A 26,100-nucleotide genomic window follows, 5' to 3' on the forward strand; every position below is an offset into this window, starting at 1 on the left:
CACCAAGAGTTATATTGGTGGTAGGGAAATCACACGTAGTGGAACAGGCACCACATGCCTGCTAGATCACCGCCTCCCGAGGCTCCTCCAAGACCGATGTTGGTGGAAACACTTGAACTGCTGCTACCGGGATGACATCCTGCAACAAACCAGGGAACGACAACCCATAGCAATGGGGGCATCCAGAGGCTCTGATTTCCTGGTCTTCACTTTAGTGGTTCAACAATGCCAAGTATCGTTCCTGGCGGTCAAAAAGAGGCTCCCGGAATTGTCCTTGAAATATGCGTTGTATTTCCTGCCCTCTTGAAAGTGATATCTGGCAAGCAAACTTATTTTTTTTTCTCCACACCACAGACGCTAATGACGCCCGGACCTGGGTACCTAAAACACACGGCCCAGACAATATATCCAACACCCACGACACCGAGGGTGGGCGGCAGCAACAGAGGAACTGCTCTAAAAGCTCCCGGCCCCTCAGTGGGCGCACGGTGCATACCCTACCCCACACGCCCAAGCACAGGCAGAAGGCCAGGCTGCCATTGAAACACCTCCACAGATCTACTCCTGACTCCTCGTTTGAAGAGTAGTCGTCAGTCACATCCTCCATGATGAACTCCGTGTCGCTCTCCACCACATTCCCCCGCCCGACACATTGGTGATCCTACAGAATGACAATCTAGTGTAGAGAAATCACCCTTTAACTCTCGGGGGAAGGGGCCTGTCTCAGATGCACTTGGTTGTTTTATGACAGATGCACCCTTTGTGTTACCCTTCAGCTGTTTAACCCTGAGCTCCGTGGAGGACCCTTGAATATTGTTACACAATTGCCTCCATGTTGTTCTCATTCTGTTTCTAAAAATGTTGCAGACTGGCCAATGGCTGCCTTCAACTCTCCCCCATCCCCCCACCTCCCCAAAACCCCTGACCCCGGAGCTTGGCTCCTAAAAAACTGGAAGAAAAATCTTTCTTAACTGCTTTTTGCTATGTTTATCTGTATACTCATGGCCATGTTCTCCCCAGTTGGGAGCTATTGGGATCTGCTTGAAGTTTTGTTACTGGCCGCAATATTGTTTTCCCCCATGCAAAAATAAAATGGTGCTAGGATTATCACAGAGATCAGATAGAGAACCATGATCAGAAATAAACAGCTTTATAATAGTTTAAGCCACTTTTCTAAAATTAAGGTGCTTGGCTGTGTGCCAGATGGTAAGCAGCAGAGTGTTATTTAATTGGCAGCCCAAATCTAAGGAAAGGGTGTCTACATCTAGAAATAGACAAAAGTAAGTTGTTATTAGGTTGGTGAGAGCCGTTGGGAAGACTGAGAGTGGGTTAATCCTCAAGGAAAGCGTACCACCTTAATACCTAAAACTAGTGTGGCCTAGTCCACCCAAAGAGTAGACTGGGCTTTGGGGTAGTGGGTCACAGAGGAGTTGTCCGTTGGCCTTAGTGACTGAGTTCAAGCTTTTGAGGCCACAAATGAGCCTTGCAGTGAGTTTCTGTTTTCTTTCAAGTTTTGCCACTAAGGTAGCAGGAAAGGTAAGTTGGGTATGTTTGGGCTGGTAGATTGAAAATACCAGCCAAGGCATGCGGTGAACAGGAGAGAGGAATATGAAGGATAATTTTAAGAACCCTTAGTTGGGAAAAGCATGATGAAGCAACCCTGTTAATCTGAGTAATCAAAGTAAGACTGTTATCAGACGCAACGCCACAGTTCTTTAGCACCTCCATGAATCGGAGGAGAACCAACTTTCGATGGCTATAAGAAAGATTTGTGAGGAATATTGTTGATTGTGACTAAGACGGCATCTGGTTCTAGCACAGAGTTTTAGAAAGTTGTTGTTCATCCACAGATTGATGGCAGTCAAACATTAATTTTAGTTGCTGGATGTGGGCGAGGACCTATGATTGTCAGAGAAGGGTCAGATTATCATCAGCATACGAGTAAAGAACCAAAAGAAGAAATCGGACAAGGCAAAGATTATACATGCGTGTTACATAGGATAGCTGATTGGACAGATTGAGGGATATTGTATCACATAGTATACAGTTTAGGCCGGAAGGGGTTTAAGAATAAAACCTCAATGGAGTAATATAGCATATCATGTGTATTTGTAAAGTGCACATTCACTCCTTGGGGCATCTTGGCAGTGAGTAACTGGTGTTTATTTTACCAAACTCAGTGGTACTCATTCTTTTGACTTCAGAAAGATAAAAGGGTGAGTGTACCTATGGTAATTTGACCCTATGGCCATGAGGTCAAACACAAGTTTCTGGAGCAGCCAGACCCAGCAAAAGAAGGATCAGAAACAATGAGCAGTGGCTCCTTCGAATCCGGTAAAGGCAAGGTAGGTTAGAAGAATAGAATCATCTACTATATCGAAAACTGCAGGACATTTCAGTAGGACCATTTCACTGTTGAATTACTGCAAATTTAATCTGGCAATGTAGAGATGATTTTTTTTTATCGACTTTGTGTATAGCAAGGTTTGTTCTTCCAGTCATGTAGGATTACATTTCCCAGGCGCAGTAAGAATACGTTGTCCGTATGTTCTCACCTTACAATGTTGTATATTTTTTCATTGTATTTGTACGTGCACTTTCCATGTATCACATTTGTGCTTTTGTTTGTGCAACCCTCAGGTTTTTTTTTGTTGTCTTTTTTTTTGGTTTACATCTTGATAGTTCTATTCTCTAATTATTTGTTGACAACCAGATCCCTTAATTCTGCAAAGGTATAACTTCTAATGACATTAGGTGAACAACAAACTGTTAGGTGATGGCATAGGTATCCTTTGGATCTGTGTGCTGTTTATATACATTTTCTTTTTTTTAGTTTTTATACATTTTAAGTAATGGTATGACTACAGGTTTATCCGTATCAAGGGACATTTGACCTGTCTCAAAGGAAGGTATTAAAGTGGATAACCTATTAAACCTTTGCATATAAATGATTTAGAGTAATGTGGTCTAGTTGGGGATCATAGGAAGCCCCAGATTCGAAAGCAGAAAGAACGTAGTGAGATCTCTAAGTCCAAGGGCAGCTCAGATCAGCAGAGACGGGCATTGTTTAGGAGATTTAGAGAATGAAGATGGAAAATAGATGTCCTCACTGTTTTTGATCACAACAAAAGGAATGTCATTGTGAAGTTGTTTGCAGAAAACTTAATTAAAATCATTTACTAAAGAGAAAAAGTATGGAGCTTGCAGCAATATTCTTGCCATTTAAACCATGGAAGTTTTATTCATTATGTTTTATAGTTGATGCCAGTGCCTCGCTTTGAAAGTTATGCTAACTCTGATCAAGTTGGCGCGTACCCTGTGTATTTGCACAAAAGGGCGCGAAGAACCGTTTATTTTTGTAAGTAGTAACAAGTTACATTGATGAGGTGCAGTATGGAAAATCCACAGCTTCATCAAATATTTTTTAAGCTTTATACACATCAGAGGAACACATTCTTGGCTTTCTCCTTGAAGCCTCTGTGGCTTTTTGATTTTCATGTTTTAATTTGTTTATTCTTTTACATAGCACCCAATATTCCACCATCAATTGTGCATCAAAATAACACTTCAGACAAAAGCAATTTCCATCCCAGATTGAGACATTCAACAGGTACCAAACGCTTCTAAACAGTATGTCTGATATTGTCAGTGTGTTTCTCCCTCTTAGTTGCAGATGGGACAGTGGCAGCTGTGTTGTTTTTGTGGTCAGGTTCAATAATGAGGCCAACACTTTCCACCTGGGAGGAGCCCATGGACACTCCAGTTTCCCAGGCATGGCCATAATATTCTCTCCAGTTTCCCCACACTTTCTCAAACTTACTGAGGCAACCCCTTGCTACACATATCACGCTTTCTATCTCAATGTAGTGACTCATCCCCATATCTTTGGTAGGAGCCAAGTGATTTCCCTAAAATCTCTTTATGTCTCCCTTTGCTAGGGCAAACCCCAGTGTGCAAAACAGCAGCTGTCTCTTCGGTAAGACAGTTGGCTCTATAATAGTGTGTTAATTAATTGTACAGACCTAATAGTTGGAAAATTACATGACGTGTGGGCCCATTCAAAATGTGAGGGCTGTTGACATTTGTGAGACAGCTCACCATAGTTTCAATCCAAAAAGCCCATGCCAGCCTTGCTTCGTCTCGAATGCAGGAAGTAGAGTACTAATGTAATAGATAGTACTAACATCAGTGCTTAGAAACATCACAAGTATGCCGGGAAGTGCAGTATAAATGAAAATATAAATAGTGATGCAGAGATTTTAAACTAAGAACCAACAGCATGTAAGGCACACCTGCATGAGTGGACCATCAAGTTTATTTTGTGTTTTTTTTTGGAAATTGTTCTTTATTGCTTTTCATGTGATGAACCTAAACAAAAACGTTAAATAATCATGTATCTGTTATCCATTCTCTGTGCACTTAGTTATAAGTAGAGTTAACATAACTCACCCACTCAGTCAATTTTTCTTATTAAGTCTATCTCTTCCAGCCATATACATGAACCTTTCCCATCTCCTGATCACTACTTGTACATGCGCACCATTAACTATGCGCAGTACCTCCTGGTGTTGAGAATTCACAGTGACAGGTCATCTCTCCGATTCACCTCAAATCTTCCACGCCGCTCGAGCTACTCGCCGCCTGAGTGTTCAGGGTGACAGTTTGTCATTCTTGGCTTTAATCACTGCCAGAAAACCATCCTAGTTCGCTATCAGCTCGGGCCTGCTCCCGGCCCAGAACCTCACAGAACACTGCCGGTTCAGCATTCGTCTACTTATGTACATCAGTGAACCACAGGGCATGTGATGCCACTCTGCCTTTCCACCCCATCACTATGTTCCGTTATTCTGTAGTAAATGTCAAGTTCATAAAGCGACATTTATGTTTTGTTGCTGTGGTTTGTTTCATTATGCTGAACAGCACATACTGGGTTCTGTGACTGCTGTCTTTCCAACTATATCACCCACTGTTTTAACCACTGTCAACCAGTAGGTCCGGATCTACCCCCAGGTTTAGACCATGTGGTAGAAATCCACCTAGGGGTTGTCTACACCTAAGACAAATGTCTTGCACTCCCGGAAACATCCTGGCTACCTGGTGTGGTGAAAGGTATGACTGATGCAGGTCGTTCATCTGCATGAATACAAACCTTTGGTTCCTGATGGTTATCTTAGGGAAGCAGAGGGCAGTATTCCAATCTTGTTATAAAACTCCCTGCCCAGCTCTTGCTCCCACTTAACCTTGACCTGGGAGAGGTGAGTGTAGAATACCAGTGCTAAGTTCCGATACAATGCAGTCGCCACCGGTCTTCAGTCCCCTAGTGTAAGTATTTGATCTAGTAATGCAGACCTTTCCAACTTGGTGTGTCTTTATGTAGCCATGTATGTCTCACCACCCTCATCAGTGCAGTGTGCGCCATAAATTGGCCAGCGGCCATTCCAGTCTCTTCGCTCAACATCGCATCCCCTGCCAGTGTGACTCCCCTGTACAGATCTCCTACCTTCAGTATGCCTGCCTCATGTCATGGCCTCTGAGAAAACCTTCCAGTCAATGTGACAAACTCAGGTAGACATCATAAGGGTATGTAGGGTGCATAAAACATACCTCTTTCTGTCCTACTTGTGTATTTTTGCCATCAAAACTGAGCTACTTTAGCTTCCCTAATATGATTGTGAGCGTCTTTATGAGAGCCCTTCAGCAATCCTAACACTCTTTTGTGATCCAAGGACCTCAGCGATGCCAAAGTCTTGTCGCAGGTGGACTGCACAAGCCATTGCATGGGCCATATCAACTGTGACCTGCAATAATATACTTTTAAACTAGGTGCACCCATATCAAACAAATCCTTTTGTTTGCCCAAATCAGACGATGAGCAATCCAATTCTCTCTCTAAAGAATGGTTTCTTTAACATCACTGGCATCACCACAAACAAGAAGAGCAGTTGTGATAATATGATTATTTCGTTTTAATAATAGAAACCTGCACCAAGGGCCAGAGGACGAACAAATGAGTCCAGAAGGGCAAGGCAGACCTATCTCTGGGGACCTCTTTCCCCCTATGACTGGCCACCAGCCATTCTTCATTGTGATACACCTGTACTCCGAAATATCAGGAGTTGTCCAGTTCCTACTTTAAACGAGGGCGGTCCCTTCATGAATCAGTTTGCTCACCTGGAGGAAAGTGGGAACAAGCAAGACTTCCCCCAATGGTATGGCTGCCGCTATCTTCGAATAGAGGACCTCCGTCAACCATAAGATGGAAGGGCTACGATGAATTGAAGTTATGGGAAAGATGCCCTGATATATTCCTTACCGCAAAAATTACCATAGTTTGTGAAGCAGAAAGTTACTGCTTTCATTGGAGTATTTGTGAACCAGCATTGGAACTAGAAAGTTGATGTTTTTCATCTTTTTTGGAAATTAATTTACATCTGCACCTGGGTTTCAGGTTGTGTACCATTGGGAAGGATAACAGAATTGATCAAATCTGCTGTATTTTATACTGTTAAGCACTGAAAAGGAACAGCTCTGATGAAGGCTGCCTCTTAAATTAGAGGATGACCGCCGAAACGCACGTGGGCTTGGGTCCTACTTCTGTTTGTGCGGATGATTTATGAATTTATTGCGTTAGAACTTTTTCAAATTATTATTAGACAAGATTGAGAGATAATTGTGATTGAAACAATAGGATGATATCATTGTGAGTTGTATTGCGGCTGTAGCCGAAAGAGGATTTGTGTATAGTTAATTGTATTTAAATGTATTTGTGAGATCTAGAGTTGTATGTATGTCAATTGTTATGGCATTATTATCTCATTGTCTTGTCTTGTGTGGCACTTTGTCCTTGTGAGTAAGTGTTGTTATATGTTTATGTATTTGTAGATTATTTGTATTTGTTGTACTGAACTGTTTTTTAATACGTATGTTTGATTCAGATTTGTATATGTTAACTTCCCTGTGTAATATTTGTATATTTATATAATTAAGATATTTCTACTTGTTCTTATGTACATACACATTTAATAAATATCATTTTTGAATTTATTTCATTGTTTTTTGTTTTGCATATTATCTTGATAGTGTTGAACATTGGTTGTAGCTCATTTTCTTTTTCCTTGTACTCAAGTATATCTCCCTGGATGGGCTACTGATCATACCAGGGACCCTCGATAGTTCATTTTCTTCCCCCAATTTGCCTGCAACCCCTAAAACAGACGAAGTCCACCAGCACTTGCGTGACCTCCTTTCTTAGGCTGAGCTGGGGATCCCACAGATAAAACAACTCATTATCGGCGTAAAGTGAAATCACATGACCCCCTAAGTTCAACTTGATGCCCTATTCCTAGTCCCTTTCTCGCCACTTACAAGCCAAGGTCTCCACAGCCACTGTAAATAATATAAGGGGAAGTGGGCACCTTTGTCCAGGTCCTCTCCGTATTATCCATGATTCAGAAATTATCTGCCCCAGTGTTTTACTCTGGTCACCGGATGCCCACATAGTAGCCATATCCAGCCCACATTCTTGAACCCTAGGCCCGGCTTCTCCAGTACGGCAAAGAGAAAGGTGACCCCATTGTATTGAGCACCTTTTCGATATCTAGTGGAGGCAATTACTGCTCATGCAGTTGCTAATTCTTGACACTTTAAAAGCTGATCTCTGCCAATATATAGTGATTGGCCTCTAGGCAAAAATCATTTGATTACACACAGATCTTTAGTAGTTGCAGCATGTCTAAAGTGCCTTAAAATGTTGGATTGCAGTGGTCATTGGACCTGCTATTCGTAATGACTGTGAACACTGTCTTATGGCTGTGTCTAGAGACACGTGTATCATTTTTTGTATGTGGACTCTGAGGCCTCGTTTGTGATCATGGGACAGTATCATGTATATGTACTGTTTTTAATGCTGGTGTCCCAGAGCCACTGATACTATTGCACATCGATAACCAAGTTATTCCTTTTAAGCAGCTTCCACTCCTTAGGTAGCAATCTGCAGTAGTTCAGCTTGCTGCAGATTGTTGTGAGGGTTAGGAGCTCAAACAGAGCATCTATGTGATATTCTTTTAAAGTGCTTGGCTACTTTGTTGAGGGCTGAGCCTTATACCATTATTAAATAGTTAAGTTCCTTTTAAAGCAGCCATACACAAGGTGAAGCATTGTATCTTGGAGTTATGTGGTTACACCAGGGGTTTGTCCCTTCCTGTTATTTTTAACATTCATCTGAGACTACTCTTTTAACTGTGTCACAACTGTAAGATTCATCTACCGCCATACGTGGAAAAACACTGATCTAAGCTACTCCAAATAGCTACCTTAAAAGCGCTATTCAGAGTTTGATGGCTTGGAACGGTCTCTAGTTAAACCATGTAAAAAGCTGATTACTGATACTATTAAGTGCTGATCTCTGTGCTCAACTTAAAAGTCCCAGAAAGCTTTGGCCCAAAAAATAAACAAGTATATAAAGTTTCAAAAGTCAGGTTTTATCTTTGGCACAGATGTTCCCCTGAAACCCCAAATGCAGGCTGCTTCTAAAAACATTTTTGTTAACTTGTACAGACTTAAACCTACACAGATGTTATTCTCCTGAAAAACTGTACTATTGGTGGTAGCATCAGTTAATGCCAGGCCCTGCATCACTTCTGTACAAATCATCTACGGCCGGAAATAAACTCATACAGAAATTGCCTTCAGTTGTCAGGCTCCCAGCTGTCTGGCAGTTAAGATCAAAGTGTGATCTGTAGCTCATTTCCTCCTGGTTTCATTTAAAAGGTTTCTTAGTCAACGCCAACCCCAACCCCCACCCCCTTTTTCCCCCTGAGTTGAGCACACTTCTTACTACATATATATATATATTTTTTTTTAATTAACTTTCCCTTTCCTTTCACTGGTATACTTATGTGGATGCAGAATGGAATCAGTCACCCCTCCTACCTTGATGTACCACCCACAACAATGTGAAGGGGCAGTGGATTAGGAAGGGAACTCTAAGGAATATATCTTACAGGCAAGGAGGTAGGATTATTTCTACTGCACTTCAGGTTAGTACACAGACAAAGGCTTTTCAATAATAGAAAACCTGTCCTACCTGTCTCCAAGGGTTTGATGACGAAACAGAGTTTAAATGTGTTTGAAATCCTCTGGAGACTTGCTGGAAAAATTATTATTGATATGTGAACCGTGTGGAGCTAAAACCTTGTAGAGACAAAGTACATTTAGAACATATACACCATATCAATTAATGCCACATTATATGCCTCTAGAACAATATTAAAGCTGCGAGTAATTACTCAGACAGTCTCACAGATACACACATTAGTGCGCCACCTTATCCTCTTGGCTGCTTGTTTGGTCCTGTGAAAGGTTTAGGCTGTGATGCGTCTGTACCTTGCACAGGTTTCTTTTGGAGACTCAGATCTTCCCTGTCAGACCTAGAGTTATTAGTTTTGAGGTAATAAACAAAGTAACAAGTGTCTACCCTTTGGGTGGGCTTCAGGCTCACAAAGTTCTAAGGTGTTTTTTTTTTGTGTTTTTTTTTCAACAAGCTCACGCTTTCATATTGTCAACAAAATCTCTCCAAAGTCTCCCTTACCTTTATGGTGCACAAAACCAGGCTTCTGCTTTCTCCTCAGCAGACTTACAGCTGGTTTGAAGACATGTTACTTTCTCCTGAACTGTCGGGATTAATTTCAGTAGAGCAAGAAGGAGCGTTCTCACACTGGAGGAGTGTGTTCCTTTGTGGCGCAAACAGGAACATTCCACCAAGTGGCAACTACGAGTCGCAACACTCATTGTTTGGTGGTTGATCTTTTTGTAGGTAGGCTCTGCTCAAGATGGGGGCTACCCCGCTTGTGCTGTGCAATCTCCAGAGAAGACTGTATCCACTGACCTCCTTGATACTCACGAAGAAGACAGTTGTTCACATGAAGGCTTCACCTCCCTCTCACTGAAGAAACATTGCAGCGTATCTTTTGATCGACACTGCAATACCCCACTCACTTTACTCAGCGCACCACTCTATGCCACTGCACTCCACACAGCTGCGCTCTGTGTCACTACACTAAGCCACTGCTCCATTGCATTCTATGCCACTCTGTTCTATGCCACTACCCTCTGCCTTTCAGCACCACTCCACGCCACTGCACTCTGCACCGCCCTACTGTATGCCACTCTACTCTACAGCAATCCTCACTACTCCACTCTGCAGCACTCCACAACACTTCATGTCAGTTAATTCTCAGCCATTCTCCTCTAGGCCTCTTGCCACTCCACTCCACTGTACTCTACACTTCTGTCCGCCGGTCCACTTTACTCTACGTAAGCCACTCCACTGTATGCCACTCCACACTGTGCTGCTCTACCCCACTCCACTCTACACTGTGCCTCTCTACAACACTCTACCCTATTCCACTTCACACAATGCTACACTGCTCTATGCCACTCCACTCTCCACCACTGCACTCTATCCCACTCCACTCTGTGCCACTCTACCCTATGCCACTGCACTCTGCTCTACTACATTCTATGCCACAGCACTCTGTTCTTGACCACTGCACTTTAGGCTACTCTAAGCAACGCCACTCTGAGCCAGTCCAGTGCATTGTAGATCACTCTGCGCTACACCACTCTATGCTGCTGTTCACCATACCCCACTATGCTACTGTTCGCCATACCACTCTGCCATGAGACTTTATGCCACTCTGTCCCATAGTACTCCGTTTTACTCCAGTCCAGTGTGCTCTGCAATATTGCTAAAAGACATTGGCAAAGCCAATAGCTCTTTTGTAGGGGAAACCTATTGCCTTTGTCAATGGTTGTTTGTCTGCCTTAAAGAACGTCTCTGATGTAGTTGCACACATTATTCCCTAACTTTTTCAGTATTTATCCTCTAACTGACCTAATTCGATACTTTGGCATTACTCTAACACACACTAATGATACTTGGATGCTCCTATGGCTAAATATATCTTCTAAAACCTGCAACACCTTCACATCCTTTCTGACTGCAGTGTTCTCTTGGATAGGTTTTAATTTGTTAAAAATCCAGACTGATAAAATGGAAGCTCCTCCCATTGGAGCTGATGGTAGGTGGCTTTCCAAACTCACCCTTGTAACAAACCTCATCACCAAAATCAGGAACCTTTGGTTTCAAGTCAGTCACTCCCTCTTCATTAACTCTCAAATTAAAACAAAAAAACCCTCTCTCGTTTACGTTGCTTGATTCGGCTTATCAAAATAACTTTCGCCCTATCACGGCTCATCAGACATAGCCCACTCGTTAATTCTTTTCTGTTTGGATTACTATAATCTCCTGTTCGATGGCATGTGTAGCTGCAGATACACATGCTGTGCACAGTCCACCGTCTGGTGTTGGGCTCGGAGTGTTACAAGTTGTTTTTCTTCGAAGAAGTCTTTTCGAGTCACGAGACTCAGGGACTCCTCCCCTTTCGGTTCCATTGCGCATGGGCGTCAACTCCATCTTAGATTGGTTTTTTTCCGCCATCGGGTTCGGACGTGTTCCTTTTCGCTCCGTGTTTCGGGTCGGAAAGTTAGTTAGAATCTCGGAAAAAATTGTTGGTATTGTTCCGTTCGGTATCGGGTTAGTTAGAACAAATCGACACTGCATTTGGAAGAGCTCCGGTGGCCCTTCGGGGTAATTTCGATCCCCCGTCGGGGCCTGGTCGGCCCGACCGCGTGCGACTTCAAGACTGATGAAACGGACCCCGTTCCGCTTCTGTCCAAAATGCCATAACAAATATCCGTATACGGATCAGCATTTGGTCTGTAACTTGTGCTTGTCCCCCGAGCACAAGGAGGATACGTGTGAGGCCTGTCGAGCGTTTCGGTCCAGGAAGACGCTGAGGGACTGAAGAGCCAGGAGACTACAAATGGCGTCCACGCCCACAGGTCCACATCGGTTCGAGGAGGAAGAAGAAGAAACTTTCTCCATCCACGAGTCGGATTCCGAAGAACTCGACGCCGAAGAAACGTCAACCGTGAGTAAGACGTTGAAAATTAGGACTCACGAAAAGTCCACAAAAGCCCAGGGGACGCCACCGCCAACAGGCCATGGCTTAACCCAAAAACAAGGTGACCGAGCCAAGGCACCGAGAATGGGCATGCTGGTGTCGAAGTCATCCGACTCCGGTCGTGATACCGCCACACAGCAACCTCGGAGCCGAGACAGCGGCTCCGAGAAACCTCGACACAAAGTCGGAACCGAAAAAATTCGGCACCAAAACATCGAACCGAAGCAAAAGAAAATTTCTTTGGAGCCGAAAAGAACTTCAGAAAAGGTTTCGGTCCCGAAACACCCAGCCTCGGAGCCGAAAAGTAGTTCCTATACAGAGGAACAAGGGCTAACCACCCAATTACATAGATTTGGAGAGGACCTTCAAACTGTGGAACCTGACCACACACAGAGAAGGCTTCATATCCATGAAGACACAGGGAAGATAACCACTCTTCCCCCAATCAAGATCAAAAGGAAACTTGCCTTTCAACAAGGGGACAAGCAACCACAGGCAAAGGTGGCAAAGAGAACAACCCCACCACCATCAACACATGCATCACCAGCAACCACTCCACCACTAATGCACTCACCAGCTCATACCTCAATGAGTCAGGATGACCCCGATGCATGGGATCTCTACGATGCTCCAGTGTCTGACAACAGCCCAGACTCTTATCCCACAAAACCTTCGCCACCTGAGGACAGTACATCTTATACACAGGTGGTCGCAAGAGCAGCCGAGTTTCACAATGTATCATTACATTCGGAACCAATTGAGGATGACTTTCTCTTTAACACCCTATCCTCCACCCATAGCCAGTACCAAAGTCTTCCCATGCTCCCAGGAATGCTAAGACATTCAAAACAAATATTTCAGGATCCAGTTAAAGGCAGGGCCATAACTCCAAGGGTGGAGAAAAAATACAAGCCACCACCCACAGATCCTATATATATTACAACACAACTGACACCGGACTCAGTAGTTGTGGGGGCAGCTCGTAAGAGAGCCAACTCTCATACCTCAGGCGACGCACCACCTCCGGACAAAGAGAGCCGCAAGTTTGATGCTGCGGGTAAAAGGGTTGCAGCACAAGCAGCAAATCAGTGGCGTATTGCCAACTCTCAGGCACTTTTGGCAAGATATGACAGGGCTCATTGGGATGAAATGCAACATTTCATCGAACACTTACCCAAGGAGTTCCAAAAAAGAGCGCAACAAGTAGTGGAAGAGGGACAAAGTATCTCCAACAATCAGATACGGTCTTCCATGGATGCAGCAGACACAGCTGCAAGGACAATAAACACTGCAGTCACAATAAGGAAGCAAGCATGGCTGCGCACTTCTGGGTTCAAACCCGAAATCCAACAGGCTGTGCTCAATATGCCGTTTAATGAACAGCAATTGTTTAGGCCGGAGGTAGACACTGCCATTGAAAAACTCAAAAAGGACACCGATACAGCCAAGGCCATGGGCGCACTCTACTCCCCGCAGAGCAGAGGCACATTTCGGAAAACACCTTTTAGGGGAGGGTTTCGAGGTCAACCCACAGAAGCCACAACCTCTCAAACAAGACCACCTACCTACCAGGGGCAATATCAGAGGGGAGGGTTTCGCGGGCAATTTAGAGGGGGCCAATTCCCCCAAAATCAAGGGAAATTCCAAGGCCCCAAAACACCTCAGAATAAGCAGTGACTCACAAGTCACACACCCCCATCACATAACACCTGTGGGGGGAAGACTAAGCCAGTTTTACAAGCTTTGGGAGGAAATAACAACGGATACTTGGGTCCTAGCAATTATCCAGCATGGTTATTGCATAGAATTTCAACAATTCCCTCCAAACGTCCCACCGAAAACACACAATATGTCAAAACAACATATAGATCTTCTAGGACTAGAAGGTCAAGCACTGCTACAAAAGGACACAATAGAATTAGTACCAATTCAACAAAAAAACACAGGAGTTTACTCACTGTACTTTCTAATACCCAAAAAGGACAAAACTCTGAAACCAATACTAGATCTCAGAACACTAAATACCTACATAAAATCAGACCACTTTCACATGGTCACGCTACAAGACGTAATCCCACTGCTCAAACAGCAAGACTACATGACAACATTAGATCTAAAGGATGCGTATTTCCATATACCAATACATCCTTCACACAGGAAATACCTAAGGTTTGTATTTCAAGGAATACATTACCAATTCAAAGTGTTACCATTCGGAATAACATCTGCGCCAAGAGTTTTTACAAAATGCCTGGCAGTAGTAGCTGCGCATATCAGAAGGCAGCAAATACATGTGTTCTCGTATTTAGACGACTGGTTAATCAAAACCAACACGCTAAAACAATGCTCACAGCAAACAAAATATGTCATACAAACCCTCCACAGACTAGGGTTCTCCATAAACTACGCGAAGTCACACCTTTTACCGTGTCAAACGCAGCAATACTTAGGAGCGACAATCAACACAAAAAAAGGGATTGCCACTCCCAAGTCCACAACGGGTTCAAACATTTCACAAAGTAATTCTGGTCATGTATCCAACACAAAAGATACAAGTCAGAATGGTAATGAAACTACTGGGCATGATGTCTTCATGCATAGCCATTGTCCCACACGCAAGGTTACACATGCGGCCCTTACAACAGTGCCTAGCATCACAATGGTCACAAGCACAGGGTCAACTTCTAGATCTGGTGTTGATAGACCGCCAAACATACATCTCGCTTGTATGGTGGAACAGTACAAATTTAAACCAAGGGCGGCCTTTCCAAGACCCAGTGCCACAATACGTCATAACAGATGCTTCCATGACAGGGTGGGGAGCACACCTCAATCAACACAGCATCCAAGGACAATGGGACATACATCAGAGACAGTTTCACATAAATCACTTGGAAATGTTAGCAGTATTTCTAGCGCTGAAAGCATTTCAACCCATAATAACCAAAAAATACATTCTTGTCAAAACAGACAACAATGTATTACCTAAACAAACAAGGAGGGACACACTCAACACAGTTGTGCCTCCTAACACAAAAAATATGGCATTGGGCGATTCACAACCACATTCGCCTAATAGCACAATTTATTCCAGGGATTCAGAACCAGTTGGCAGACAATCTCTCTCGAGATCACCAACAAACCCACGAATGGGAAATTCACCCCCAAATACTAAACAATTACTTTCAAATTTGGGGGACACCTCAAATAGATCTATTTGCAACAAAGGAAAACTCAAAATGCCAAAACTTCGCATCCAGGTACCCACAAGATCAATCCCAAGGCAATGCTCTATGGATGAACTGGTCAGGGATATTTGCATACGCTTTTCCCCCTCTCCCTCTCCTTCCATATGTAGTAAACAAGTTGAGTCAAAACAAACTCAAACTCATACTAATAGCACCAACATGGGCAAGGCAACCTTGGTACACGACACTACTAGACCTGTCAGTAGTACCTCATGTCAAACTACCCAACAAACCAGATCTGTTAACACAACACAAACAACAGATCAGACATCCAAATCCAGCATCTTTGAATCTAGCAATTGGCTCCTGAAATCCTAGAATTCGGACACTTGCACCTCACACAAGAATGTATGGAGGTCATAAAACAAGCTAGAAAACCTACCACTAGACACTGCTACGCAAACAAATGGAAAAGATTTGTGTATTACTGCCAGAATAATCAAATTCAGCCATTACACTCATCTCCAAAAGATATAGTAGGATATTTACTACATTTGCAAAAATCAAATCTAGCTTTCTCTTCCATAAAGATACATCTCACCGCAATATCAGCATACCTGCAAATTACTCATTCAACTTCACTATTCAGAATACCAGTCATTAAAGCGTTTATGGAAGGCTTAAAGAGAATCATACCACCAAGAACACCAACTTCATGGAACCTCAACATTGTCTTAACAAGACTCATGGGTCCACCTTTCGAGCCCATGCATTCTTGTGAAATGCAATACTTAACGTGGAAAGTTGCATTTTTGATTGCCATCACATCTCTAAGAAGAGTGAGCGAGATTCAAGCATTTACCATACAAGAACCATTTATTCAAATACATAAAAATAAGGTAGTTCTAAGAACAAATCCCAAATTTTTACCAAAGGTTATCTCACCATTCCACTTAAATCAAACAGTAGAATTACCAGTGTTCTTCCCACAACCAGACTCTGTAGCTGAAAGAGCACTACATACATTAGACATCAAAAGAGCACTAATGTACTACATTGACAGAACAAAACTAATTAGAAAAACAAAACAACTATTTATTGCCTTTCAAAAACCTCATACAGGAAATCCAATTTCAAAACAAGGCATTGCTAGATGGATAGTTAAGTGTATTCAAACCTGCTATCTTAAAGCAAAGAGAGAGCTGCCTATTACACCAAAGGCACACTCAACCAGAAAGAAAGGAGCTACCATGGCCTTTCTAGGAAATATTCCAATGAACGAAATATGTAAGGCAGCAACATGGTCTACGCCTCATACATTTACCAAGCACTACTGTGTAGATGTGTTAACTGCACAGCAAGCCACAGTAGGTCAGGCTGTACTAAGAACATTATTTCAAACTACTTCAACTCCTACAGGCTGAACCACCGCTTTTGGGGAGATAACTGCTTACTAGTCTATGCACAGCATGTGTATCTGCAGCTACACATGCCACCGAACGGAAAATGTCACTTACCCAGTGTACATCTGTTCGTGGCATGAGACGCTGCAGATTCACATGCGCCCACCCGCCTACCCGGGAGCCTATAGCCGTTTAGAAATAGATCCTGAACATTTGTACATTTGTAAATATATTACTTTAACCTTTATTATGTACATCGAATTCATTCCATTGCATGGGCACTATTACTAACATACACAACTCCTACCTCACCCTCTGCGGGGAAAACAATCTAAGATGGAGTCGACGCCCATGCGCAATGGAACCGAAAGGGGAGGAGTCCCTCGGTCTCGTGACTCGAAAAGACTTCTTCGAAGAAAAACAACTTGTAACACTCCGAGCCCAACACCAGACGGCGGACTGTGCACAGCATGTGTATCTGCAGCTACACATGCCATCGAACATATATATATATATATAAATTAAAAAAACAAAATAAAAACAAAAAGAGTATTGGATGAAGACTTGTAGTTCACTGGTTTAAATTCCAATGGGGCCAACAAAATGTTTACCATAGTAACGTTGATAAAATTAATACCATGTTTCGGGTGATGGTGACACCAGTTATTAAGAAGCTCAGGTACTGCTTGGTTTAAGTGCTACATAGTAACACAAATGTGCATGATGTTTTTTCAACGTCTTACTCACGGTTGACGTTTCTTCGGCGTCGAGTTCTTCGGAATCCGACTCGTGGATGGAGAAAGTTTCTTCTTCTTCCTCCTCGAACCGATGTGGACCTGTGGGCGTGGACGCCATTTGTAGTCTCCTGGCTCTTCGGTCCCTCAGCGTCTTCCTGGACCGAAACGCTCGACAGGCCTCACACGTATCCTCCTTGTGCTCGGGGGACAAGCACAAGTTACAGACCAAATGCTGATCCGTATACGGATATTTGTTATGGCATTTTGGACAGAAGCGGAACGGGGTCCGTTCCATCAGTCTTGAAGTCGCACGCGGTCGGGCCGACCAGGCCCCGACGGGGGATCGAAATTACCCCGAAGGGCCACCGGAGCTCTTCAAAATTCGGTGTCGATTTGTTCTAACTAACCCGATACCGAACGCAACAATACCGAAGTTTTTTTCCGAGATTCTAACTAACTTTCCGACCCGAAACACGGAGCGAAAAGGAACACGTCCTAACCCGATGGCGGAAAAAAAACAATCTAAGATGGAGTCGACGCCCATGCACAATGGAATCGAAAGGGGAGGAGTCCCTCGGTCTCGTGACTCGAAAAGACTTCTTCGAAGAAAAACAACTTGTAACACTCCGAGCCCAACACCAGACGGCGGACTGTGCACAGCATGTGAATCTGCAGCGACTCATGCCACGAACAGATGTACACTGGGTAAGTGACATTTTCCTTATCTAGCACAGCCTTCTTCATCCCTCAACTAGCTCTCCAGAATCTAAAAATCGGCAGTGTGCCTTGCTCCTTCAGATTCCCGTCGGGGCTTTTTCCTTCGGTTTTCCTTGTCCCCATATAGGCTATACATTACTTGCCACATTAATAGGGGTGGGCAAAGAACTCCGCCCTGCCGGCAAAGTTTTCCCTACTCTGCGCAGAGTTCTGAAAAACTCCGCGAAGTGACACGGAGCAGAGTTTTTTTTTTTTCTTTTCTCTTGCTTGCCAGCATTAAGTTGGTGAGCGCGAGCAGGATTTCTGAACACAAGCGGTAGGCCGCGACCAATCGTGATGAGAAAGCTGCCGCTCACGTTGAAGAAGCTGCCGCGCAAGTAGAATATCTACTTGAGTGGGATAAAGAGCTTAGCGTCCTCAGGCGCTCTGTGTGATGCTGTATGCGCTGATTTTACAGTGTGGGAGAAACTCATGGTGCTGAAAATCTGCGCAACTTACCTAAACTCCGCTGCTTGCGGAACTCCGCACAGCACAGTGGAGTTTTTTTCAGCACTTCACGGAGTTGCACATAGCTGAACTCCACCCAAGCCTAATTAAAATCAAATCCTTTTGCTTAGTTCAAGAAGCTTTTCATTATTCTGGACCCAGAAGCTTTCTCACTTCGTGTTCTGTCTCATTTAAAGATCTACACTTGTGTAGGCAGATGTTCCTTCTCCTTTGACCACAGAAGCCTGGCATTTTCAGCATGTATATATGCTGCGGATTGACAACCGTATAGTCTTCTGGAAAGCTTTGAAGGTTTTCCTCTGCTTACTAATGTCTTTGTTTCTTTCTTGGCTATTCTGGTCGATCTTACTTGGTGCTGGGATGCTCAAATCAATAGAATAGAAACATATCATAGCCTTAGATTATATGTCCTGACACAGAATCTGGTGACAGGTGTAGGCCAGTCTCTTTTTGCTCATGTTCCAATACCGTGGAATGCTTTTCACAACACATTCAGCTCTCCTCCAATCTTCTGACCTGACCTGATCATCATTTTTGATTGGGCAGCATTTGGGCACTATATACGTGCTTTCCCTTATTCACATAAAGGAAAGAGATGCAGCATAAAATACATGTTTTCCTTTCATCTGCCTTTTTTTACAATTATAATATAAACACTTTTTTTGTGTGTGCAAAGTAGAACATACATGAAATCGGTGCCTGTAGTCAATGGGATTCCTCCCAAGATACCTTACAATCAACATCATAGAGATATTAATACAGTACAGTACCACTGTCCACGTGCAGCAGTACCATCTAGTGGTCTTGGCTTATCCCAAGGCTGCACTGGCCTGAGTCCAGGAAGACCCATATTTTGATACATTTCTTATGCATTCCACAGACCGTATATCCCAGTTCTTCAAGTGTGGAGCAGTGATTCACTCCACTAGCCCATTCAAGTGATGGAGGGAGCACAGGGATCCCGCCAGTGGTGCACTGTCTGTTTCCCATCATGTAGCCCATGGCCTCTAGTGCTACGAGGACCCCCCACATTGTCCATAATACCAAGCATTATAGGCCCCAGTGCTCCACTCAGGGCCCTGTCGACAGCGTGCCAGTAACTTCGGAAAACAGGGCATTCTCTGAGAGAATGACAAAAGTGCCCGACAAGAAGGACATCATGGACAATCTGGGCTTCTGGTGCATCCAATGCAAAAGAGCCGAGTGGGAGGGTATTAACACGTATTGAAATATTTAAATTGGATAAGGTGAAATTGCTTCGAAATTGCCCACAGCCCTGGTGCTTTCTTAGTGTCCATCCACTCGTCATTATCAATGGCGCCCAGGTCTGCCTCCCATTTAGCCCTCTGAAAACGAGATCAGGTGTATGGGTCACTAGGGATCTGTATAATCTGCCTCCCCTCACCAGCGTTTCTAATTGTAATTTACTTTCATCTGTCTTTAACAGATCGAGTTACACATATGCATTGGTAATAGTATGTAGCACAGGTCTAGCCACACACAAGTGGGTGGGCCACTGTTTACTAAGAGCGATCAAAGGTTTTTCAGAGTGTGCTAGAGTAGTAGAGAATCTACTAGACAATCATAAAGAACTTTCAATACAGCGTTAGTCCATTTTATGAGTCCACCACCTGACCCTATGAGTATATGTAAACTTAAGTGTCCTAAAGAAGGCGTTCACAGTAACGGGCACATCACTCACTGCACTTGTTAACCACAAAATAAATATTTCTACAGTTTCACTGGAATAGGTGTTTTGTGTTCCCACTTGTGTTTTATAACTACGGTTTTACATCTTACATGTCAGACAACTGAAAGTCCTGTTGTCTATAAACAGCCTGCAGTGCTGAGAAAGGAGCATGTACACTACATATCAGAAGAACCACAGTGTGTTTTAGAAGTAGTGCATTGTATACTAATCTGTTATTAGCAAGTAGGTAAACGGTTATTATTCAGCACAGAGCACTCTTAACATGGCCAAGGATGCAGCAGTAGGGTGTCTTGGAAATGTGTTATTGTAGGATACATGGAAGACACCCACACAAAGTTCTTCATCCACTTTCAGAAAACATTCCTGTGTTGATACAGACATAAAATATATATCCAAGAGGGAGAGCGCACACTACCATGTTGCAGTGGAAGGGGCTGTGCTGACTTGCTGCTTGTCAAAGTCCACGTGCTTCAGAATTCTTTCCTATGTACAACAGAAAAAAGCAAGTAATTTGTGGTATATGAAATGACGCTTATAGTATACCATGTAAAGTATCACCCCAAAGCATGCAGGTGCAGCCCATGACTCATCAAACAGTTGCCTCCCAGAGGAGCCTAGTAGTCAAGGCGGGGGCATCTCCTGCTTTGAAGTGGTACTTTACCTGGTACTCTGCAAGTGGCATGTCAAGCACCCCCTGCCACTTGTTGCTGAAGGCGAGCAAAGACACTGAACACATGTCCTGAAATGCGAACACTAGCCTCACCCACACTGCCGGTAAACAGGTTTCTGCTTGTGGAGTAATTGAAAGAGATTAGGAACTGTATCTACATTCATTCAATGGGAGAACTGGTGCTGACTTGCTGGCAGTGGATGCCCTCTCCCCATTGACAACATGGAATATAGGTGGGCAATTGGTGATATTTTTAGACAGATTGTATGTCCTATCCAACTGCTCATATAGCTATTACTTCAAATTGTTTACAGAGCATGTGTATTTGAGTCATTTTGTAAAAACAAACCTTGTTTGTAACATGTCTTGCATCTTAAATAGTTCTAGATATACATTTTACCTACTTACTCCTAAAACGTTGGAGATAATCTGTATAGTTTTTATGTCTATGCACAGTAAAAGATGGGCGACTTGAACCACATTATAAATATACCCTTCTTTGTTGGGGATCTTTAAAGCACTAGTCAACATGTTAGAGAAGTCTTGTTAAACATGTCCAGGAACAGTATTTAAAACTTTTAGAACTTTCCTGAAAAAGCCACTATATCCAAGGAGACTCCACAGCAGTCCAGTACACAGCTGCTGCAGCTGTGAAATGATGTTACAGGTGACATCTGAGTCAAAGAAAAAACACCAAATGCTCATGATTTCACGATCAGAGACTTAAATGTGTTTCCCTCTACCCACACCATGCTCAGGACTCGCAATATTAGTCTTCTGCATGTTCTTACACATACTAAATATCCGAGTCCTCACGCTAAATATTTTGCTCAGCTGCTCTAAAAAGCAAACAAACACAAATGGTGGACGGAATGCAGAACCAATAAACATTCACCCCCAGTCACAGATCTAGGTTTAAACCATCAATTATTTTGCTCACCATGCCCCCCCAGGTTGGACATAGCCATATGTAAATCAGTCTTGACCTTGTTCCCCATGGGAACAGTCCAGCCCGAACTGCCAGGCCAGGTCCTCCCTAGACCGGAAACCAGCATCCTGGGACCAGTTTCAGGGTATCACCCTTCATCAGCCAGGCTAGCTTGAATCCAGTGGCACAGTGAGCCCAGGACCCACGTCTGGGCATACCCGGCACACGGATTCAAGCTAGCCTGGCTGAAGAGGGGTGATACCCCAAAACCGGTCCCAGGATGCTTGTTTCTGGTCCAGGAAGGACCTGGTCTGGCAGTTCAGGCTGGACTGTTCCCATGGGGAACAGGGTCAAGACTGATTTGCAAATGGCTGGGTCCAAACTTAAAGGGCATGGTTTGCAAAAAAAACTGATGGATTAAACCCAGATCGGTGGCTGGGGGTGATTGTTTGATTTATTCTACATTCCGTCCATAAGCTGTTCTTTTTGCAATTGTCGCTCCAAAAAGTGTCACTAGCACTAGTGATGTTGGGGGAAAAAAATGGAATATAAATTGTCTTTGCACAGATGACTTTGTGAGGGATGGAGATAAGTCTAATCCTGTAACTCTTCTTACTATGCTGCAGGAGGAGAAGGAGAAGGTGCAAGCCCAGAAAGAAGAAGCCCTAAATCAGATGAATATCGTGCTGGACAACGAGCTGCAGTGCATCATATGTTCAGAACATTTCATTGAGGTAATATTTAACAAATGACCCAGCATGTTTTCTTGGCCTTCAGATCAAGATAACCGTGTGCAAGAAACAGTTAGGCATATCTCTGGCCAGGGACCTCGGTTTATCTTCTTATTGGAATGTAGCCTTCAGCAGTACTTATTTAAATGTAGTGAAAGCTGCTAACCGTGATTGCAGTCTCATTTTTAGATTGCAGCCTAACAGACAGCACAGCTGTCTGGTTTGCTAAAAACATCTTGGGGACCTAGGAAAGCATTCTGCATGTTGATTAATACTGGGTATTTGGTTTTTAACTCTAACTGTCCTGCTTTCTATTTGCTGGTTTTATTTACTGGAGGCTCTCCAGGTTCAGTTCGTCCCTCATGTTGCCTAAACCATGTTTACTGCATTCTTCCGTGAACTTGCTTTCTGGTAACCGGCCTTTAAATCTTATTCTTATCTTGTCACATTTGCTAGGCATTCATAGACAGAGGTAAAATGTTAGGCTCTTTCTTCCAGGGAGCTTGGTGTTTATTTTTCTCTCTCTGACTTGAAAGTGAGAGAATGTATGTGACTATCCCCGCAGAGTACCCATGTAAGGTGAGAAGGGATGTTCTTCTTTTTTTTTTCTTTCAGTGCACTAAACAATAGATGAACTGTGCTGATGTTTCAGAATATATCAGAATTAGTACAGATGAGGCACATTTTCATTGTAATTCTACCCCACCATCACCCACCTTAATCTAGACCACTCCTCTCTCTCCATTCTACCCCACCCCACCCTAATCTACCCCATTCCACAATAATCTACCTCAATCCACTGCACTCCGCTTTTCCCCGGTCTACCTCACTCCGCTCAAACCTACCTCAATAAATATCACTCCACTCTGATCTACCCCACTCTGATCTACGCCACTCCGATCTACGCCACTCCACCCCAAATTCAGTATACCACACTCCATCCTGATTCAATCCAAGCCACTCCACCCCACCCCACTCCAATCTACCCTACTGCAGTCTACCCCACTCCACACCACTCTACTCACCCCACTCGACCCCCACCCCCACTCGATCCCCCACTCGTTCCCCCACCCCCACTTGATCCCCCACCCCATTCTTCCCCGCCCACACCATTCTTCCCCACACCACTCTACCCCCGCCCCACACCAGTCTACCCCCACCCCACACTACCCCACTTTATTCTACCCCATTCCACACCAATCTACCTGACTCCCCTAGCCTATCCCACTCCATTATACCAAATCTAACCCATTCCACTTCACTCCAATCTGCCACATTCCACCTCAGTCCATCCCACTCCAGTCTACCCTACTCAGTCTACCCCAGTCCACTCCTATGTCTCAATCCATTGCACTCCACTCTTCTGCAATCTAACCCAACATATTTCACTCCACTCTGATCTACTCCACTCCGATTTTTCAAACTCCACCCCACCCATTTTACTCCACCCCACTCTGCTCCACCCATTTCACTCCACTCTACCCATTTCACTCCACTCTACCCATTTCACTCCACTCTACCCTGTCTGACTCCCGAACTCACCTCACTCCAGTCCCACTCCTTTCTACCCTACTTAGTCTACCCCACCACAATCTACTCCCTCCAGTCTACTCTATCCCATCCCAATCTAATTCACTACATTTCAATCTACCCTACTCTATTCAAGTCTACCCTACTCTAATCCACCCAATCTACCCCACTTCACCCCACTCTTCCCCAATCTCTCACTCCACTCCAATCTCGACTCAAATCCAGTCTGTCCAGCTACACCCCCCCAACTCCACTCTACCCCATTCCACCTTGCCCCAATCTACCCCACTCCAAACTACCCACTTCAGTCTACCCCATTCTACTGCACTCCATTCTGCTTTATCTAATCTACCCCACTCCACACCCACTCAAATCTACCCCACTTCAGGCCAATCTAACCCATTTTACACAAATCCACCCCACTCTAGTGTACCTTCCGCTACTCCACACGATCTACCCTACTCCAGTCGGCCCACACCAGCCTACCCTATCTACTCCACTCCAGTCTAGCCAACCCTAACCCAGTCTACCCCACTCAAATTGGCTCCACTCCAGTCTACCCCTCCCCATCCAAATCTGCCCAGCACCACTCTTTCCAACTCAACTCTACTCCACTCCACCTTACTCCACTCAACTCATATCTATCTCACTAGTTTATCCCACTCTAATCTACCCCAGTCCACTCTAGTCTACCCAGTCCGCTCTAATCTACCCCAATATCTCACTCCACTCTACTCTGATCTTCCACACTCCAACCTCCCCTCGACCCCGCTCCCCTCCACCTCTCTACTCCACACCACTCCATCTGACTCCCCTAGTCTATCCCACTCCATTCTACCACACTCCACCCAAATCTAAACTAACTCCACTCTACCCATATCTAACCCACTCCACTCCAGTATACCACAGTCCACCTCACTCCAATCTACCCCACTCCACTCTACCCTACTCAGTCTACCCGACCACAGTCTACCGCCCTCCAATCTACTCTACCCCACCCATTCAAATTCAACCCACTACCTTCCAGTCTACTCTACTCTATTTCAATCTACCCAGTATACCCCACTCCACCCTAATCTACTACACTACACTATTCCCCAATCTCACTCCACTCTCAACTCAAATCTAATCTATCGAGTGCCACTCCATCCCATCCCACCTTGCCCCATCTAACCCCACTCTAATCTACCCACTCAAATCCACTAATCTACCACACTCCACTCTACCCCAGTCTACTACACTCCATTCTTCTCTGCCTAATCTAACCCACTCCACACTACCACTAAAATCTACCCCACTTCAGTTCAATCTAACCCACTTTACACAAATCCTCCCCACTCTAGTGAACCTTACCCCACACCAAACTACCCTACTCTAATCTACCCCATCCATTCCGCCCCACACCAACGTATACTATCTAATTCACTCCAGCCAACCCAATTTACCCCACTCCAACCAGTGCCACTCAAGTGTACCCCACCCATCCCAGTCTGCCCGCACCACTCTTTCCAACTCCACTCCAGCCTACCCCACTCCAATCCACCTTACTCCACTCAACTCCTATCTCTAACTCCAGTTTACCCCACTCCAATTTACCCCATTCCAGTCTACCCCACTCCATTTCAATCTACCCCACCCCACTCTAATCTACCCCACCCCACTCTAATCTACTCCACTCTAATTTACCCCACTCATTCTAACCTACCCCACTGGACTCTGTTCTACCCCATTCCAGTCTACCCCACCTCACTCCACTACAATCTACCGCAAAATTTCCCAGTCCAATCTACCCCACTCCACCTTAGTCTACCCCACTCCAATCTATTAGATAATCCACCAAGTTCCCGCACTCCAATCCACCCTACTCCATTCTACCCCACTGTACCCCCACTCTTCAATCTACCCCACTCTACTCTCAATTTACCCTATTCCATTCTATCGCTGTCTACCCC

General features: G+C 44.2%; 1 protein-coding gene across 7 annotated transcripts in view; it reads left to right on the forward strand.

The window, feature by feature from the left end:
- Positions 1-26,100, forward strand: part of RNF8 (ring finger protein 8) — a 292,936-nt gene that overhangs the window by 54,454 nt on the left and 212,382 nt on the right. For all 7 annotated transcript variants that reach the window (XM_069236312.1, XM_069236310.1, XM_069236309.1 and 4 more), the window contains one exon: positions 22,514-22,621. In XM_069236312.1, coding sequence (XP_069092413.1) covers positions 22,514-22,621 — 108 coding nt within the window. The remainder of the gene's footprint in view (positions 1-22,513; positions 22,622-26,100) is intronic.

The sequence above is a fragment of the Pleurodeles waltl genome, chromosome 5 (genome assembly GCF_031143425.1).
Source record: "Pleurodeles waltl isolate 20211129_DDA chromosome 5, aPleWal1.hap1.20221129, whole genome shotgun sequence".
NCBI lineage: Eukaryota > Metazoa > Chordata > Amphibia > Caudata > Salamandridae > Pleurodeles > Pleurodeles waltl.